General features: G+C 34.6%; 1 protein-coding gene across 2 annotated transcripts in view; it reads left to right on the top strand.

Moving 5' to 3' along the window:
- The window catches only part of LOC131031299 (probable phosphoribosylformylglycinamidine synthase, chloroplastic/mitochondrial), a 184,463-nt gene that overhangs the window by 57,644 nt on the left and 105,561 nt on the right, over positions 1-21,258 (top strand). For both annotated transcript variants that reach the window (XM_057962383.2, XM_057962384.2), the window contains 5 exons: positions 8,853-8,951; positions 15,154-15,222; positions 15,317-15,424; positions 15,603-15,715; positions 15,992-16,118. In XM_057962383.2, coding sequence (XP_057818366.2) covers positions 8,853-8,951; positions 15,154-15,222; positions 15,317-15,424; positions 15,603-15,715; positions 15,992-16,118 — 516 coding nt within the window. The remainder of the gene's footprint in view (positions 1-8,852; positions 8,952-15,153; positions 15,223-15,316; positions 15,425-15,602; positions 15,716-15,991; positions 16,119-21,258) is intronic.

Here is a 21,258-nt window from a genome sequence, read left to right as displayed (position 1 = left end):
TGGAATCTTCGATTTCATTAATTGATTTTAGGAAGAATCGTCAAAGAGAAGTTGGGTCCCACAAGAAATATGATGTGGTACAAGAAGCTGAAGTGGCAAGGAAAACTGACCAAACTGCTGACCAACGACAAGTAAGCATACAGCTTGCTTAAACATACACACAAGTAGCACTAGCAGGCACACAACCAGCTGATGCAGACACCCAGGCAGCTCAAGCTGGTCAAGCACACAAGTAAGCAGCTCAAATAAACTTTGAAATTAACCTGACATCAACGACACAAATATTCAATAGGATCCATCAATCCATTCATAATTCATTTACATACAATCTTTCATAGATTCTTTCTTCAACTCTCTATTCTAACACATCATTTTAGAATAATTTTTTAGTCCACAAAGGCTATAAGGATGAAGATCCCAACACATTTCTTTGCCATGTCCTTGACTATGACAATGAGAAAATGCATTTCTTGACTAGATTTGTTAGTACTCACATTACTTGTAACATCATCTTCTTTTCCATGTCTAGGTACTTCATTATTTAGCCTCACAATCGATACAATGTGCTTAAAACCTTTTGTTACATATCCTATTCTTCCCATTGTTCTAAGACCAACAATCTTGGGAGAACATCCTTTATCGTTCTCATCATAACTATCAAGATTTGTAGATTTAAAATCATCATTATCTTCAACCTTACACTATTTATCAAAAGTATTATCTATATCACTTTTATCAAATGATTCATTAAATGAATAACACAAATCATTTGTATGACATGGGGCATTACATTGTGCTAAGTCACAAGGTTTGAGTTTGAGTTTGACAACAATAAAATTCGGATGAAGTTCGACAAGGGTAAAAAATTCAGGAAAAAATTTGACAATAAATTGGCCTTAAATAAATTTAAATATTTTAAAACATAAATATATATCCAATAAATTATCGAATTAGTTTAACTTTCTTTTTGGAAAGAAGAAAGATCTTAAAAATTTAATATTAAATAAAATGATTTTCTAACTTTTTATTGACATCTAAATAAATATTCAATTTAAAAATACAATTTTAAAAACATATTTTGAATTTCTATAAAATTTTATTAAAAAAACTTAAAGAAATATCATTTTAAAATTTTCAAAGAATATCGAAACAAAAACGAAGAAAAAAACTTAAAAAGAATATAAAACATTAAAACAATGAAAATCTGTTTGACCAGGGTTGCAGCCTAACTGGAGTTGCGTCGGACTTGTTGGGCCACATCATGGGTGATAGTCTGTTCGAACCCATATAAAACAACACCTTCTGCCCTTCGCACAGATAAAAGTAAAACTGCACTGTCCTCTGTTCACTCTTGCGTGTCATGTCTGCAGATGGAACTGTTGCCCTAGCCAAAAGCTGCGCTTTCATTTACAAGAAAACCCTAGAAAAAATGCCTAACAAAAATAAAATTGAAGAAAAATCAATATGTATTTGTTAGCGAATTTCAACGAATTTTTTCTTACCATCAAATATTTGACGAATTTCGAACTTCATGTTTGTAGTTCACTGAATGCTGTGACTTAGACATTATGTAGGCTTAGACCTTAGGATTGATTTTTCTTCTAACATGCTGTAAGCACTTGATCTAACTTACCATTTTGTTCTTGAGTGTTGACATTTCACTCTTTTTTGTGAACTATTTTCCTTTAGTAGTTCTTCATTTCTCTGTTTAACTTTGTCAAGTTCTTTTTCTAGAATACCTTTTTCAATTAAATATTTATAACTATCCTTAAACAATTTCATCCTTTCTTACAGGTTTAAATTATTCTTTTTAACTTTAACCAATTCTTCCTTCAAAATATCTATTGCACTCATTAAACCCTCATTTTCTATCTTCAATCTTTTCCATCGAGGCATATTAACTTGGAAAAAAAATCAAAATTTTTCATTTCACAAATTTTTGACATAAATTTCTTCTTGGTATAATCTCCCTCCTTATGCAACAACAACCAAGGTTCCTGCAACGGAACCAATGTTGATAGAAAAACCTTGACTAAAATGTAAGATTTAGTATTCTGTTATATGTAAACTTTGGTGTGATGCAATAAAAAGGGACAACTTATATATGCAAAAAGTATAAACCAATTTATAATAAATTACACACGTTCATTTATATACATCCATGACATCATATATTCATATGTATATTAATGTCTTACACACGTATTATAATTCATTCATCACGCTTCATCCATATATACATATATAACATATATATTTCACACTTCCTTATTCTCACATGTATTTACTTCATATTGTTCCACACATATTTCCACTATGCAACACTCTTATCTCCCACTTTTCCCTCTTTATATAACCTCTTAATGCCTTTCCAAACATCCTTTCATAATAACTCTTAATTATCTTATTTTCATGAATTTGCCTTTTATTCTATAGTATTATAGTCATTATAGCTTATTTAGGCATATTAGAGGTGTTTTGAGACTATTTAAGGGGTATATAATGGATATATGGGTCTATAAATAACCCAAATGACATTTGAGGTGCCTCACAGCCCAATCTCCTGCCAACAGAAGGTAACAAAAGGTACTAGTATATTTTGCATCATTATGGTCAGTATATAGTGTTAGTAAATGCAAAGAAATGAGATGAAAGAAAATGGCTAGAATTGCTTACTCCACAAAAAGTGGGAGCAGCAATATATAGAATTAGAAAAGTGTACCATTACAACTACCATAACAGAAAGATAGTACAACAGGCTCGTCGAGAGCTGCAAGAACTACAACTACTACAAGCTTATTCAATGACTGACACCTAACTACTCTAGTACATAGAAGTACAAATACACTTTATTACATCATTGTTATATTCTAATACCTTCCCTTAATGCTTAAACTAGAAGGATCTGGTGTCATGGCCTCGCGATAAATCTATCATATGCCCGAAATGGACAGCCGTGAGAAATTGTATTAACTCAGTAAGACTTCAAGATTTCTCCCTGAATGATGACCACCCACAGATGATTGCATACACATTGGGATTATGAGAGTTGTGGCTGGCTTATTCTAGCCGCTATCAGGAGATGGCTTAAGAACTAACTGTGGACACTATTCAGCAAGTCGAGGCCATTCAAATATTTATTATTTTTACTGTGCGTCTCTTCCCTGGGTCGTGTGCATGATATAACTATGATCGTGGCATTGGAAATAGAAATAAGTAAACAATTAATAAAGGCCTCGATGACAAATGTAATTAAATAATCATTATCTTTATTACTGGGCAGCATAAAGCAGTGCTTGGGTGGATGGAAGGCCATGTCTCTTAGAAAGGAGATATCTATCAAAAGGGGCGCATCGCTTCAAATGGGATATAGAGATATATAATGTAGATCGACCAAGGAAGAAGGGGGCATCGAAGGTGAATGATTTTGGGATTAGTAGATCGAATTCTCTGCAGGCAATACTTGTTCACAGGCAGATTATTCTGATATATCAGATCGTTATGTTGTGTCTCACTAATGAACCACGTGTCTATTTACAACTATATTATATATGAATATTATAATAGTTATATTATTTATTATTTTTATACATATAACCTAAGTTACTGATATGCCAGATTTTTCCCCCAAATCCGGGTACGATACATATCTGATTCGGATTCGACCTGGAATCCTTGTGGATTCGGACAGGGTTCTGATTTTTTCCTCCTGAAACAAATCCACGTTTTGAGCCACGAATCCAGACGTATCGGGTCGTTTAAACCCTAAAACGAAAGTTAAAGATGCATGTCTTTCGTGGAGCACAGAGGAAACCATGCACGACGTAGAGTGAAAATGGCAGGCAGAGAGGAAACCACGAGCACAAACGCACAGTGAAAACCTATGTCATTGCTTTCACCGAATTTTCGGCTTCAAGTTCGATATTTGGCTAACTTATAAAAATCAAATGAAATTCGCAAAAATTCATTAAAAATTTGCTCGATAATAGGCAGAGGATTTGCCGTCACCAGGTGACCACTTCACTAATGCCATTGGGAGGTATGGGGACCGCGGAAGGGCCGCAGGTCGAGGGTATGCCCAGCTGCCGGTATAAATTTATTATCTTGCCCAATATAATGCCCAATGCCGCGTCAGGAGACAAACGATATAAATTTATAATCTTAGCCCGATATAATACCCGATTCAATGCCAACTAAAATGCCCGATAATATTGACCACCTCCTATAATGAAAACATTTTTGTATAATGTTGTTGCCCGATTTAATATAAATGTTAACTAATATATTAACATTTATTATAAAAGTTGTCAGATTTAACATTAATATAGTAAAAATTAAATATTTTTATTTATTTAATTCAAAATTTTAATTATTTATATTTAAAATTTGACAAATTTAAATTAAAATATATAAATATAACTAAACAAATTTAATATTGTTTATTATGATATTTTTTACTTATTAAAATAATAATAATACAAATCAAAATTAAATATATTATATTTAATTTTCATTTTTATTATTATTTTAAATATGAATATTTTAACTATTGTGTAATTTAGAAGTTTGTAAATATTTAAATGTTGTTGTAGGTTACTTTCATAATTATAATAATTTCACTTTCATTTTATATTAAATTTAAATATTTATCATTTATAATCTATTGTTTAATTATTTAGGATTCTAAATCTAATTTTTGTTTTTACTTTTTAGACTGCATATATGTATATATTTATGATTTTTTATATCTTTTTGTACGGACGTACATAAAGGTACCCAACCCCCCCCCCAAAATTTGCCGTACTGACATACCGTACCCACGTACCCGTACCCGCCCCCATATCCGTACTGACAACTTAGCATATAACAAAACTTATCAGATCTATAATGGTTAATTAAGTTTATAATAATTTGATTTATTTCCACTAATAATATATCTATTCTTAATAGAAAGAAATCGGCATATTCATAGTCCAATTGCTTAATCACTTCTATTATCCTCCCATAAGGAGAGGCATGGTGTTGTTAGGGAGAGGTGGAGTAAAACCATCCCGAAGTAGGTGAGCCTCAAGGGTGAGCTGGACGGATTGTTTGGATTCTTTGGAAACCTGGGCCCAATTATGGAGGTGGTCTCAGCGCAGCCTAGACAAGGAAATTCCCAATTATTAGGAAGGGAGTAAGAGTTGGGCTTTGAATATAGCCACAATCAATTGTATCATGGATAAATATGCTCATTAGCTTAATAAATTAATTTAAGGCATGATAATATTAAGTAATGGGTATTGTTTATTATGAAATTGGCAGCATCCTAGCAGGGGACATTACATCTGGAGGTCTAGTCATTGAATTACAACATGCTGAATAAAACACATACTTATATTGAGAGAGGGCTGGGGGGGAGGTGAATCAGTATACAACAATTTTCAATTTTCACTTAATTAAACTTATAGCAAGCACAAAGCAATAGTTACAAGTAAGATCTAGCAATGTAGAACACAAGATGCACACATGATTTTACATGGAAACCCTTATGGGAGAAAACCACGACAAACTATTGCTTATATTGCTTATGGGTTGCAATGAAATGAGTGTTGAGATATGTGAAAGGGACACTTGACTTCAGCATTTTGTATAGCAAAAGCAAAGATCCTAGGCTGGTCGAGTTCATTGTTTTAGATTGAGTAGGTTCTGTTGATGATATAAAATCCACTTCTGGATATGTTTTCAGCCTTGGCACGGGTGCAATCACATGGACTAGAAGAAGTAATAGGCAATAACTCTTTCCTCGACAAAAGTGGAGGATTGAGGAATAGTCAAAATAACATACAAGGCACTATGGCTTTGAAGGATGCTTTTAGACATGAAAGTGTCTCAAGCAGGGCCTTCACCCTTGTTTTGTGATAGTCAAGGGGTGCTAAAGCTTGCCAAGAATCCAGTCTACCATGAGCATACCAAACATGTGGAGTCTCATTGTCATTTCATTAGACAACTTGGCGAAGATGGATTGGTGATGTTGCAGGATTGTTTAACTGAGGATCAAACTGCAGACATTCTTACCAAGTACTTCAGTCTTGATAAATTTGTAAAATTTTGGGATAAACTTGGTATAGTTAGTGGATTCACCATTGAAGGAGGGTATTGAATTTAATGTTTTAATATTTAGTTTATAATGATTAATTAAGTCTTTAGGATAGACTTTATGAATATTCTTTTATTCTTTTAGATAAGTTCTTATCCTTCGCTTTATAACTTGTGTCTTGTATTTTTCATAATATGAAAGCCCGTCGTGCCATGCCCTAATAGCAACTTTCTGCTATAAATCCTCCTAAAAATCACTTAGAAAGTTTGCAATAGCTAAAATCCTTGCACGATTTTCAAAAAAATGCCATCTTTTGTGCCCTAGGCACGATTTTTGATACATATGCCTCCAAAAACGCAACTGAAAGGCTGTAACCTGCATGACTGTAACAAACTGCAAAAGGACTTGAGAATAAAAAGATGATGTGAATTTTGACAATTTTTTATGTTGTACGATTATTGGATCTTTTTTTATGCTTCTTTCTTGTGATTTTGGATTGTTTTCAGTCATTTGACTATACTTTTGCATCCATAAAAACCCCTAGAGATGATTCCTAGTCCACAGCCTGCAATTTTTGGCTTGAAAATGGGTATTTTTCTGACTTTTTCTAATGTGCAATTTCCTGCCTGCTGTAACCCACGATTTTTGGCATAAAAATTGTGACTTTATCTTTGATGCAAACATTTGTTGAAGGCCTGAAAACTACTCCTGATTTTTGACTCATTTTCTGTCCATGGCTGTACTCTAGCTGACCTTGTGAACTTGACCCATGATCACAACCTTGTCCCAAGTTTCTTTTCAACTTGGAACCCTGACTTGTAGCTATGATAGCAATGTTTTAGTAAATGCAAATAAATGAGATGATAAAAAATGGCCAGAATGTTAATATGTAGAATTAGAGAAGTACTATTACAGCTAGAACACTAAATGGCACAGGTACCTGTACTACATTAAAAGATAGTACAATAGGCTTATTAAGAGCTGCAACAATTACAACAAGCTTATTTAATGACCTACATCTAACTACCTAAGTACATTAAACAATGAATACACTTTATTACTGTAATGCCCCTTTTCTGAAATAGGATTTAATAAGAAATAATAATAAAATTAAAATATGAAAAATATTAAATAAATAAATAATAATAAAAATATTATATAATATAATAACAAGTTAATTAAGTTTAATGAAAGGTCAAAAGGCATGCCATGAAGAGTTGTGACTCACTCAAACATGAGATATAAAAGGGAGAAGAGTTCATTTGTAAGAGGAGAAAAAAAAAGGGAAAAAAAAGAATGGAGCATAGGAATTAAGGAAAGATAAATGGAAGAAGAAGGAATGGGGAATGAAATAAGGAAGTGATTATTTCAAAGGGCAGAAATAGTGAAGGGTTATGAGTTTTCCAAAGGGTGATAATTATGAGAGGTTGTGACTCTTTCTAAGGGGAGAAATGATGAAGGGTTGTGACTCTTTCGAAGGGTAATAATTATGAAAGGTTGTGACTCTCTCTCAAAGGGCAGAATTGATGAAGGGTTGTAACTCTTTCAAAGGTTGGTAATTGTGAAAAGTTGTGAGCATTGCAAAGGGCAGATGTGATGAAGAGGTGCGACTCTCTATCACATTGGAAGATTTGAAGGGGAGAAAGTTTCATATGAGGAGGACATCCCGGGGAGATCAAGTTGGGGAATAATTCATTATTTTCAGAGGCAACAATGAAAAGTGGTGACTCAATTCTTATGAAAGGTGGTGACCCTTTTACCAATAAGGTATAGAGGAGAATTCATTACAAGCATTAAAGGATAACCTATCAATCATTAGTCATGAATCCATAAAGCAATAATCACTTATCAAATCAAGCAAACAATCAATCAGCAAATCATCACTCTATGAAATCAGCATATATTCAATCATCATTCACTAATATATCAAACTAGCATTTCTTACATCATCACTCATCAATCATCTAATCAACAACCACTTAATCATCACTTACCAATACCTCAAATCCTCCAATCAAGAAATTGCTGAGATCAGATCTGATATATATTTATACAATCTACATTCAGTAAACTAGTGATCTAGGAATAATTGGTATGCAATGTGATATTAGTTTATTATTTAATAAATATTCTATTATGTATGTTAAATTAGTTACTGATGGAATTATCAATCTATTTAGACTCTCTTTAATTATTAATTTAATATATATCTATTTTTTCTACAATCAATCATATATGGATTAATAAGTAAACATTATAAGGAGTGGCAATAGACCCGTTGCCACAATGTAAGCACAACACCCCAAGTTGGATGGAATTGTCGTGGTTGGATGGTACTATGCGCCCTTGGGCTTAGTTGTAGCGAATAGTATGGTTAATTGTTGGAAGAGAAATTAGAGAGTAGATCCAAATAAGTGATACTAAACATCATTTCATTAATGTTAATCATTTATCTCCTTTAAGTTCAATAATCATTATATGATTTAGTTATGGAATGCTGTTTGCAAATAAATGATATCATTAGTTTTGTTACTTTGGGGCGAAATTCAGGTATAACCCATAAGGGGACATTACAATTGTATCATATATACAAATATGTATAATGTCACCATCTTAAATTTTTTTTTCTTGTTTGTGAAATTAACAAAACTTCTATCTGTATCTTCTCATGTACTACATCTTAAAACTTTTTTTCTTTTTTGTGAAATTAACGAAACTTCTATCTGTATCTTCTCATGTACTACAAATGCTTGTCTTATGTTTGATTTTACAGGTTCATGACCGGATGACAGAGTGCATTTACACATCAAAGTTAACCTCTTTCCAGACAAATGTGGTCCCTGATCCTGTAGTGCAGGTGCCTGTACTTGAGGTATATTTCATTCTTTTCTGATCTAACTGAAATATCATGTATAGAAGAATGTGTAGACAAACAAGAAGTACTGGACTGATATGAATAATATAAAGTACTTGTTTCTCTTTTTTTTTTTGCTTCAATTTTGCAGTTTTCTCTAAAGATATTATGTGCTCATGCTAATTATTGTGCCCATTTTATTTCTGTTTGGAGAGTTATTTTTCTGTTTTAATTGAAATAGACGTAGAGTGTGTGCTTTCTAGTCACTTGGTTTTATGAGCCTTACCTTATATGCTTCAAGTTTCTTGATGTAATTCCCAATTGATGGTGCATGTTTTTAGAATTTGTGTTAGCATTGCTTTAGTGTTTTTCATATACACACCCACTATAAAAATGTGATCAGTAATATTGTGTGATTGTCCATATTAATCACGAGGATACTCCTTGCAGCCTTTGTGTCTGACACACGCACATGAACACACAACACAAATACACACAAAATTGACATGTGTAGTGTTTATTATTTATATTCTTAATATATATTTAAGTTTGTTCTTTTAGCTTTTGGCTGCATTTTATGCATTGTAGTCTATAAATCATATAGGACTAATTCCCTTTAGTTTGTTCTTGAAGGGCTTACACATATACCCACACATACATATACATAGAAACACACAGACATAAGTGAGATTAAAAAATCTGACCCAACATTCCATATACCCACACATACATATACATAGAAACAGACAGACATAAGTGAGATTAAAAAAATCTGACACAACATTCCACTTGTTTGCGTGATTTCACATGAAGATTAGATTGCAGGGCATGGGTGAGTCATGCCTTTATTAATGCAGTAGTTAAGTTTCCAAGTCACAATGGTCTTCAAGCCATCTCTTGGCTGCCAATACAGCATATTTCATGAAATTTTTCTTGTCCTATGTGATAAAAACCTTGGTGGCTGCCAATATGTGAAGACAAAATCTGTTTTTCTCTAAGGGTTCTAATGGGTTGAACAAATTTGTGATCAGGGTTTCACATGTCCATCTCCGAGTGGGTTTTTTGGCGGTTGATCTTATGACAAATGTCACTCATTTGTAGGGGTGATCTTTGTACTTTCTTCTATATAAGGGATGAAGTTTTTCATTGGAAGAGGTTGGAAGAGTAAGGGAAAATGCCCCTCTTCTGTAGACTAGTACAAAATATTATGTATTCTGTCCATTTTTCTTTGATACTTGTTTCTGGTTGCATTATATAAATGAATTTTTCTTTACAGTTGTCTCCTTTTTGGTATTGTGTTTCTTGGAGATGAACAACCAAGGGTTGTAAATCTCTTCCTATACATTCGCTGTAGTGAATCACCAGTTTTTTTAGTTAATATTCAAGGATTATTGTAAACCTTTCATGATTGGTAATGGGAAACATAATTTTCATAATGGATTCATTAGTAGAACCTAAGTCACCAAGTTCGACCGAATTTGAACCTTGAAGTTCGAAATTCGGTGAACTTGAAAAACCATTAAAAAAATCGATTAAATTCGATTAAATTCGGAAAAAGTTTTAGGGTTTGTAAAGTGTTTTTTTATTTTTTTGGGTTTGCGTTTTAGGGTTTTTTGGCGGATTTTATAAAAAGGCGGCCGCAGAAGTTGCAACCACACCCACGCGAGTTGCTAACGGCGCCCGCTCTGCCCGACCGCCACGCGATAGCTAACGGCGCCCACTCTGCTCGACCGCCACCAGTCGGTGACGCCACCACCAGTGCCGACGCCACCAGCTCGCGCCGCCTCCAGTCTACGATGCCACCTGCAGTCCGCGTCGCCACCACCCCGCGACGCCACCAGCCCGCGACGCCACCTGCACTCCGCGACGCCACCGGCCAGCCTCGACACATCCGCGACCTGCACAGGTATTTTTTTTAATTTTATTATTATTTTTTTTTGTTTATAATGTTAAATTGTTAATGTTTAAAAATGTAATATTATATAATATTATATATTTTATGATTTATATTTATATTTTATAATATAATATTATATATTTTTATATTTTATTAATTTTTTTTAGGTTTAATATTTTTTATGTTTAATAATTAATATTAATATGGTGTCAATTTTTTTTATGTTTATAATATTGTTTAATATGGTGTCAATATGATATTAATATGATATTATTATTATATATCTCTGCTTCATTTTTTTATATGATATTAATATGGTGTCAATTTTTTTTATGTTTATAAATTTATAATATTGTTTAATATTATTATTATATAATTTATAATTTTATATTAATGGTTTTTTATTATATTGTTTAATATTATATATTTTTAAAAGGTTGAAATAAAAATAGTGTGTTTTTTAATTTTTCTTTCCAAACATGCAGATTTTCATTTAATGGCTCCTCCCAAATCAACTTCTGAGGCATGGAAGCATGTGACCCGAAATGGAACTCACATCAAATGTAACATATGTCAGGCAAATATCATTGGAACTTTAACAAGGCTTAGGGACCACTTCCTTGCTAATACAGGGGGTCCAGGTGGAGGTGTTCAAGCATGCACAGGTGCGACTCCAGAACTTAAAGCTATTCTAGAGAAAGAGTTGGCTGCTTCAACGGTAGGCAAAATGAAGAAGGCACAAAAGAAACAGAGAATTGAAGGAGATATATCTAGATTCACATCTGCCATGTCTTCCTCTTCTGTGCAATCCGAAGCGGCGAGTGTACCAAAACAGAGTGGAACACTGAACAACTTTTGGAAACCAGTAGAGAAACAACAGGTGGATGATGCAGTTGCTGATTTGTTTTACACAAGTGCTATTCCATTCAATGTTGCGAGAAATCCTCATTTCCGCAATGCAATTCAGAAAATTGCAGAGTTTGGCAAAGGGTACACACCCCCAGGTTCAGAGGCTATCAGGACAACTCTTTTGCAGAGGTCAAAAGATAGAGTGACTGAAAAATTAGCTGATGTCAAAGCCACTTGGAAGGAAACAGGTTGCACTATATTGAGTGATGGATGGTCAGATATGTGTCAAAGGCCATTGATTAATGTTTTGGTGTCTTGTCCTGAAGGTGTTGTGTTTTTGAAAGTCATTGACACCATGAACCACAAAAAAACTTCAGAGTATATTTTTCAAATATTAGAGGAAGCCATTCTTGAAGTAGGGATGGAAAATGTGGTTCAAGTGGTAACTGATAGTGCAGCAAATTGTGTGGGAGCTGGGAGGCTGATTGTAGAGAAGTACCCACAGATATATTGGAGCCCATGTGCAGCGCATTGTCTCGATTTGTTGCTTCATGACTTGGCTAAATTCCCATGGATAAATGAAGCTATTCATAGAGGGAGAGCAATTGCAAATTTCATACAGAATCATCGTCTCACATTGAGTATTTATAGGCAGCATGCATCAAAGGAATTGTTGAGGCCTTGTGAAACAAGATTTGCTTCATATTATATCACTTTGAAAAGAGTGGTTGAAGAAAAAGCAGCTTTGAGGTCTGTTATATGTTCCAATCAGTGGGAAAGTTCAGTGCTTTCTAAAGGCCCCAAGGGGAAGAACATAGAGCAAATCATCCTAAACAGCAATTTCTGGGAAAGTGCAGCAAAAGTCTTGCTTGTATGTGAACCAATTGTTGACGTGCTTCGTATGGTTGATGGTGACACTCCTTGCCTTGGCATGCTTTATGAAAGCATGGACCGGTGTAAGGAATCTATTCAAAAAGCACTAAACAATGAAGAAGCAGAATATATGCAGATATGGGAGACAGTTGATTGCAGATGGAAAATGATGCACACACCTTTACATGCAGCAGCTTGCTTTTTGGAGCCTAAGTTGTTTTCTATTGATAGAAGGGGTGATAATGAAATCATGGCAAGGCTTTACCAAGCCATTAGCAGGTATGTACCAAATCCAGAAATTGCAGCACTAATCAGAGATCAAAGTTGGCAATACAAGAGAGGAGAAGGGATGTTTGGAGGGGCAGAAGCCAAATATGACTCGCCACGTATGTCTGGATATAGATGGTGGATCGCTTATGGATCATCAGCTCCTGAACTGCAAGAGTTTGCTATTCAAATTTTGAGTCAGGGAGCAAGTTCATCAGCTTGTGAGAGGAACTGGAGTTGCTTTGACCACATCCATTCCAAAAAGAGGAACAAATTGCTGACTGGAAAGTTGGGAGATCTTGTCTATGTTCGCAGCAATTTGAAATTGCTGATGAACAAATCAGCAAAGAACACTTCTTTACAACAAACTCTTGAAGGCATGGCAATGCCAGATGCAGATGAGCCTGACTTTGCAGATGATGAACTGAGTAGTGATACAGATGATGATGATTTGGCATCCCAGCCAAGTGCTCTTGATGACTTAGAGTTATTTTAAAGTTCTAAAGTTTTTGACTGTTATTGTACCTTTTTGACAAAAGAACATCTTTGCGATAGTGAAAGCATATGTTTCCTACGGTTTATATTTTATAAATGTGTCATCTTTTTGTAATGATTTCAAATCTATTTATCAATGTTAAACTATTTACGCAAATTTATAGATATATTACATATATTTATTAAAAAAAAAATTAAAAATTACATATGGCGAATTTAATTCGAATTTTATACATTTCGAATTTTTTCCGCATCGAACTTCATTCGAATTTCAAAGCTGTCGAACTTCGAATTCGAATTCGAACCTGGTGACTTAGAGTAGAACTATAATTGATTAAGCCATAACCCTCTGGTTCTATCACTGTAAGACAGTGGTCAAGGTTCTGAATCATAAGAAAAGTTGCTTTCAAGGTTAAATGGTGATAATATTTGATGACCCTGTGTTTCCTCCCAGCCTATTCACATACAATAGAAAAGAAAATCATTTGATATGTAATTTATGTTGTTCATTGTTCATGCCTACGCATTAAATTGTAAGAATGCTTGCCATGTATGCATGGACATTTTATCTGCTCTACACTGTTATAAATCTGTTGTTGCACATAGAATTTAGAGTGAATTAGTAGGGTTATCCCAATAGGTCTTGTAGAGGCTAAAGTGTAGGCGATATTTGATTTTCTTGTCAGTTGTTTTAACTTTTACCCATAGGAATTTACAACTTCTTAGAGATTATTGAATGCATGTTGGAGAATCAACAGCTAACACGTTGGTTTTTCCCACACTAGAGTTAAATTACTTGCGTTGTTGAGTTCATCATTTGAATTTTGTTACTTCTTATTTTTTAAGCAAAAATAAGTTCACACTTATCTGAGTGTTGGCTGTGTTTTGGCTCTGTTGCTGAAGTTTAGTTCAAGAAGGAGAATCAATTCGTACTCTCAAATCTGTAAATAATTTCCATCAAGTAGGAACTTATGAAGTCTTTCTTTGTTTTACCTTTCTGTATAGTGAAAGAAGGTTTCCATGTGGCAAAAAATTGGACCATTTGTTAGCAACTCTTTCTTTCACCAAGTCAGTTCTTGCGTAAACAATACCATGCCTCTTTGCATGTCATAATATATCAGGTTTAATAAAGAATGCTTTGTATCTCTAAGGAGATGGTGGAGTCTTCTAGGAGACTGGAAATCCAAACCTGATTTTTTTCCTTTCTATTTCCATGTTGTAAAGGCTGAAGACTGACGGGTCTTTGTAGTGGTGATATTCAGTGTGGATTCCAAAATAACTAGAGGCAAACTCTTTACTGGCCTAGAGGAATAATAAGATTCTGAGATGTAACTCAATTCTTTAGCTGGATGTGGCAAAGAAATTGTTGAGGAGATTTTGCTTATGATTGTGAAATAATAACTATGCTTTGTGAATCTACTTGCTGATACCCCTGTTAATCTCTCTTTGCCAGATTGGGAAACTACTAGGAGGTTTAATAGCCTTGCCCATGTCTGAAGAATAGAATTACATTGCACATTTCATCTTTATAACCAATCACGTGATTAGCTGGCATCATGGAATAATTACCTTATGCCAGTGCAGTCTGTTATGTACATCTACTAACTTGCATTACAACTATTTTGTGCCTGTAATGTTTTAGTGTTTCTTTTCATCACATCAGCATAATAAATTAAAATGTAAATAAATGATAAACTAAATAAGCCTTTTATTGTACTTTATATTCAATGGGTGAAATTAAGGCTGCCTATATAGCTGGATCATAAACATGTTTATTCGCTGTATCTCATAGTCTTTAGATGTGTACTATCTGACAGTACATTTGTGCTAATGTTGAAGAAAGGAAGGAAAGCTTTGGAAGAGATAAACAAACAAATGGGCCTCGCTTTTGATGATTTCGACTTGGAGGTAATCTTGATCTTCAATAGTTCCAGTGTAAAATTTGGTTTTTATATTTTCTTTGAGGGTGTATGTTTCATTTAGAATCTTGTTTTGGCTGCAGTATTACACACAGCTTTTTCGAGATGATATAAAACGCAACCCTACCAATGTTGAACTTTTTGATATTGCACAATCTAACAGTGAGCATAGTAGACATTGGTTTTTTAAGGTATGTTCTATGAAGAAGAACTAGTTTGATTAACTTTGCTTAGTGGTGGATTTAACAACACCTGCAAGTTGTAAAACTGATATTCCTTTGGATTGGAGTTTAGTGACTTTATGGACCACTATGCCTTGTGTAATTTCGCTCTCGAGAGTTTCATTAGTGCTCCGTCAATTTTTATCAGGGGGAGCTAGTTATTGATGGACAACTTGTTACTGGCACTTTAATGAGCATTGTCAAGGATACTCTTGAAGCAAATTTAAATAATTCTGTAATTGGATTTAATGATAATTCAAGGTATTTTATATGATTTGCTCAGATTTTCTTCCTGGATATAGTGCTACTTGCTTTATGGTTTCCTGTACTTTTTATTGGATTTCAGTTCAGGTCCTGTATTTTTACTTTGAAGGATACATCCGGATGTTAACATGGATAAAGTTGGTTCATGTTACATTTTGTAGATAGTTTTTAGTTAATAAATTATTTAGGTAAGTGCAAGATAATTTTTTTCATGTCACTTGAGTATAAATGATGATATTCTGATTTAAAAAGTTTGTTGTGATTAAACATTAGTGCAATCAAAGGTTTTCCAGTTGAAGCATTACTTCCAGTATCAGCAGGTTCAACATCTCCATTAAGTACTGTTCATCGCAACTTCGATATTCTTTTCACTGCAGAGACACATAATTTCCCTTGTGCGGTATGCTCTTTTAACTTTTCTCTTTCAGTATCATAATGCTGGTTAACAGAAATTTTCAAAGTGGTCTTCATCTTGCATGCTTCAGCAAAGTTCATTCAGAAATAATGTTGGTTGTATTCTCATAAGTTATTCATAATAAATTGACCTGAGAGGCCAATGCTGGTTCTCATTACCAAGGGTTGCATTTGTCTTTTTGGATGTAATGTCTTTGGCGGTTTTCAAGTTTAAGGTCATAAATAGTATTTATAATACTGTAATATGTATGTAAAAATTCTGTTTGGCTTTTTGGGGAGCTTATTTTTGATTGTAAGTATCAAACAAACATTGTATAGGCATATGACGGGGAAGATATGTCCCTCTCCTTTATGTTTTTTGTAGGGTCTTATTTTGAGATCTCAGTGAATAAGGAGAACCATAAAGTTAGGAGTATTGTTTGTCTCATTAGTTCACATTTTTTCAGACCTCTAACTGTGTATAAGAATTGAGGTAGGACTTAGCACACAATCTATACACTACAACATGGGTGCCAAAAACGGTCTTACTGCTAGAATAATTACATCTTAGTTGATAAAGATATACAATGAGAAATCATTCTTTTGAAGGGAAATACATCAGTTTTTTATGGTAAATACACTCTCATTGCTCAATATTCATGAACTTGGATGTGTAAGAAATTAACCTTGTACATACAGAATTAAAGCTATGTAAGTATGAAATGGTAAATGCATAATCATTAATGGAGTAAAACGAATTACATTACAATGTTTCTAAACGAAACAATTGAAAGCAGAAGACTGAAATTGAAACTATCTAACTAAATTAACTAATACTAAATGACCGTTAAATAATAATTAATTACTCTAACACCTTCCCTTAATGGTCATCCTATCAACTACACCAAGTTGCCCCCTAAATTATACAAACTTGTTCGGGCTCAGAGACTTGGTGAGAATGTCTGCAGTCTGGTCCACAATTGGAACATATTGCAAGACCACAATTCAATTTTCAACAAGCCGGCGAATGAAATGACAATGAAGCTCAACATGTTTGGTTGGCTCGCGGAAGACTGGATCCATAGCAAGTTTCAGCACCCTTTGTTTGTCACAGTACAAGGGTAAAGGCCCTGCTTGAGACATTTTCATGTCAGAAAGCATCCTTTGAAGCCAAACTGCCTCACATGCTGCCTTAACAGTTCCCTGATACTCTGCTTCTGTTGAGGAAAGAGCTACTGCCTGCTGCTTCTTGCTGGTCCATGTGACTGCACTCGTGCCAAGACTGAAGACATACTTAGAAGTAGACTTCATGTCGTCAATAGAACCTGCCCAATCTGAGTCTTTAAAACCAATCAGCCGAGGATCTTTGCTTCTGCTGTACAAAATGCCAAAGTCATGTGTCCTTTTCATATATCTCAGTACACGCTTTGGTGCAACCCAATGTTTTGCTTTAGGGGTTGTCATGAAACGAGATATGTAGCTCTCAACATAACTAAGATCAGGTCTAGTGGCCGCAAGGTAGATAAGTCTACCAACTAGTTGCTTGAATGCTGACTCATTCACCATAAGTGAATCTGATTTGGTTGATATTTTCAACCCTTTCTCCATTGGTGTAGATGAAGGTTTTGCAATCTTGCATCCTGAACTTTTCTAGCAAACTCCTAGCATACTTCAACTGAGAGATGAAAATGCTACCACCTGTCTGCCAAACCTCTACATCAAGAAATATCAAATGCTTGACACAAGTTCTATTTGATTTGTTCAAGCAAGTGTTCTCCACTACTAGTAATGATGATATCATCAACATAGATGACAAGAAAATGATGTCATTACCAGCACACTTGGCATACAAGTTGGGATCTAAAGGGCTTCTATGAAAGTCCCGTTCAACCAATTATTGATCAATTTTAATGTACATGCCTTGGGGGCTTGTTTTAGGCCATAAAGAGCCTTTACCGGTCTGCATACCTGGTGCTCTTTGCCTGCAATCTTGAAACCTTGAGGCTGCGTTATGTAGACCTCTTCCTCCAAATCACCATTGAGGAAGGCACTCTTTACGTCCATTTGATGGACTTTCCAGCTAGACTGTGTGACAATGGCTAGAAGCAATCAGATGGTGCTCATCTTTGCTGTAGGAGCAAAGGTTTCCTCATGATTAACTCCTTTTTGTGAGAAGCCTTTAGCCACCAACCAAGCTTTGTAATTATCATGTGTCCCATCAGCTTTGTTTTTCACTTTGTAGACCCATTTGCAGGCAATGGGTTTCTTCCTAGGTGGAAGATCTCATAGATACCAAGTGTTATTCTTTAGAAGACTATGTTGTTCGGCTTCCATAGCCTCTTCCAATTCAGATATTCCTTTTGCCTCTGAATAAGTCTGAGGCTCATAAACACTTTCAATGTTCGCCATAAGAGCAAAGTTGATTGTGTTCTTCTTCTTTCTCTTGCCTCCAGAAGATCTACCTTCAACAAGCTCATCATCTCGCACATCACGGATAAGCTTTTCCCATCACTTACGACGGAGAGCAAAGCTATCTACTTCCAAATTAGGTGTAGCAAGATAACTTGGGCTGCCTTGAATAAAATCATTTGGATGCTGATCCAAGTTATCTTGAGAGAAATCTGGTGGTACAATATCATGCCTTGGTGATTCCACAACTTCAAGTTCAAAATCATTGGAATCCCTCCCTTTAGGTGAAGCTAATGGAAGCTTAACACCTATATCAGTTTTTTGTTGGGGCTGATCTTCAGGATGCTAGATAGGAGAAGTGAGCTGAAAAGGTCCACTATCTTCATCGAAAACCACATCTCTACTGAATGTGAGATGGTCAGTGTCCACATCAATCAGTCGATAGGCTTTATGATTGTCATTGTAGCCTATAGGCATCGACTATTGACTCTTGGAATCCAACTTTGTTCTCTTTGCATTAGGAATCCAATAATATGTAGTCAAACCAAAAACCTTGAGGTGTCTGATTTTTGGTTTCCTCCCCGACCAAGCTTCCTCAGGAGTCATCTTTCTAATGGCTTGTGTGGGAGACCGATTTAGAAGGTATATTGTAGTATAGAGTCTATAGACTGCTTCAGCCCAAAATTTCTTAGGGACTTTCTTGTTTTCAATCATACATTGAGCCATCTCTGTTGTGGTTTGGTTCCTCCCTTAACATCATTTTGCTGAGGGATATAGGCTGTGGTGAATTGACGCTTGATGCCATCTTAAGCAGAAAAGTTTGTAGACTTAACCTACACACACGCTCAAAAGAGTCTTAGAAGACCACACTCATAATCCTGGGCCCTCTTGTGAGGGAGTTAGGCCTAGACATACTCTGATACCAATTTTTAGATTTAACCCAACAAACATGATCTACCGAGCTTTGATACCATGAAATGGTAAATGCATAATCATTAATGAAGTAAAACGAATTACATATAGGCAAATTACATTATGATGTTTCTAAATAAAACAATCAAAATCAGAAGATTGATAGAAACTATCTAACTAAACTAACTAATACTAAATGACCATTAAATAATAATTAATTACTCTAATAAAGTAAATTCAACCAATTTTTTCTTGGAGGATCTTAATGTGATGATATTTATTGTAACAGTTTTAAAATTGTTTGAGTATTGCATTGACCATGGTAGCAAAAACCTTTCTTGGGAATAATTTAACAATCCAAAAGATAATTGTTTTTTCAATTAAATGGAGAATATCTGGGAAAATTCGGGCTAGGGTTAGTATGAGAGAAAATTGGACCAGGGTTAGTGAAAAATTAGAAAATGTTGTGATTTAATCATGAAAAATTCAAAATGTAAATTTTGGTCAAAAATACAGTTTGATCAATCAAGATGGAAATTCCACAATTTTGAAAATAATCAGAATGGAGGCTGAGTGCTTATTAGTCATGATTTTTCCTCAATTTCTGTAACTATGGTTTTTAATTTACAATGCAAAGGGAAGTTTCTACAATTTTAGAATTGATTTATTAATTTGTTTCAACTTCCAACACAAAAGTTATGGATGTTTGTCTTCCAAGCATCTATTAAAATTATATGTTTGTGTGATGCTGTTGTAGCATTCAAAATGTTGAATAGTTTTATGTGAGAACTATAAATAGTTGTATATTAAATATAATGTTTATCTTTCTCTTATTTTTATGTGACAACTGTGCTGGAAAAGCATATGAAGGAAGCCAAAATTATATAGTTGATCTCTCGCTGCAATATCCCAAGTTAAATATAGAAAATAAAAGTCAGGAGGCCCCAAAAATCCTCCAAAGCAATGGCATTAATTATTAATTAGCAAGTAATAATGTTTATGAAGCAAAATGACATGGGTCATGGTGTCCACCAACTCAGGAAATTAAAAATCGATTCCCCTTTTGGAGGGATACTGGATTAGTTCTCCAAGGTCTCAGAGTCACTGGGTCTCAGTATTGCAAGATAGTTCAATGGTGACAAGATTCTGTTTTAACAAGGATCCTGGTAAAGATTTAGGTAGAATTGATTACAGGGTGGTTTTGAGCTCAGTTTAAGGGATGAAATTTAAGTAAAATAACTGAAACCTAAACTATGAACCATAAAGAAAAGAAAAATCTTCAGAGAGAAAGAAAAAGGGGACAAGGAAAGGGATACAAATCAGAGAAGGGAGATGGGAGAGAGCATAATATTTAAACCTGACAATTTGAGACATTTACTATTGTTAACGAGCTCCACTTGTAACACGGAGGAACTTCTCACAGCCCTATTAGTCCTGGCTGCATGAGGTATAAGTAGTGCAAGAGACTAAGGAAAGCAAGTTCAGAAATATGTACAGTCAAGTTCAGAAATATGTGATTACATGTTCAAATTCAGTCTATATACAATGCTCAATGCCTAGATGATCAAGAAAACAGACCCTCTACCAGATTACTCACACAAGAAGAGTCGTGAGATTCTTAGCCCAGCTTCAATTTGTTCTATTCCTAACCTGAACGTTTCTAACCAAAAAGAAAAAAAAAATTACAAAGACAAGTAGTACCTATATATACACAGAGACTTGTGATATCAGATATTTCATGAATAAAATTTTTGTCTTTATGTGCACCTCATCATTTGGTGGCAGAATTAATTACAGAATTCTAGAGAATTCTTGGTCTGGGTGTT

Source organism: Cryptomeria japonica, chromosome 5 (assembly GCF_030272615.1).
Source record: "Cryptomeria japonica chromosome 5, Sugi_1.0, whole genome shotgun sequence".
NCBI lineage: Eukaryota > Viridiplantae > Streptophyta > Pinopsida > Cupressales > Cupressaceae > Cryptomeria > Cryptomeria japonica.
The sequence above is the reverse complement of the archived record's forward strand: the minus strand, read 5'-3'. Positions and strand labels throughout refer to the sequence as shown.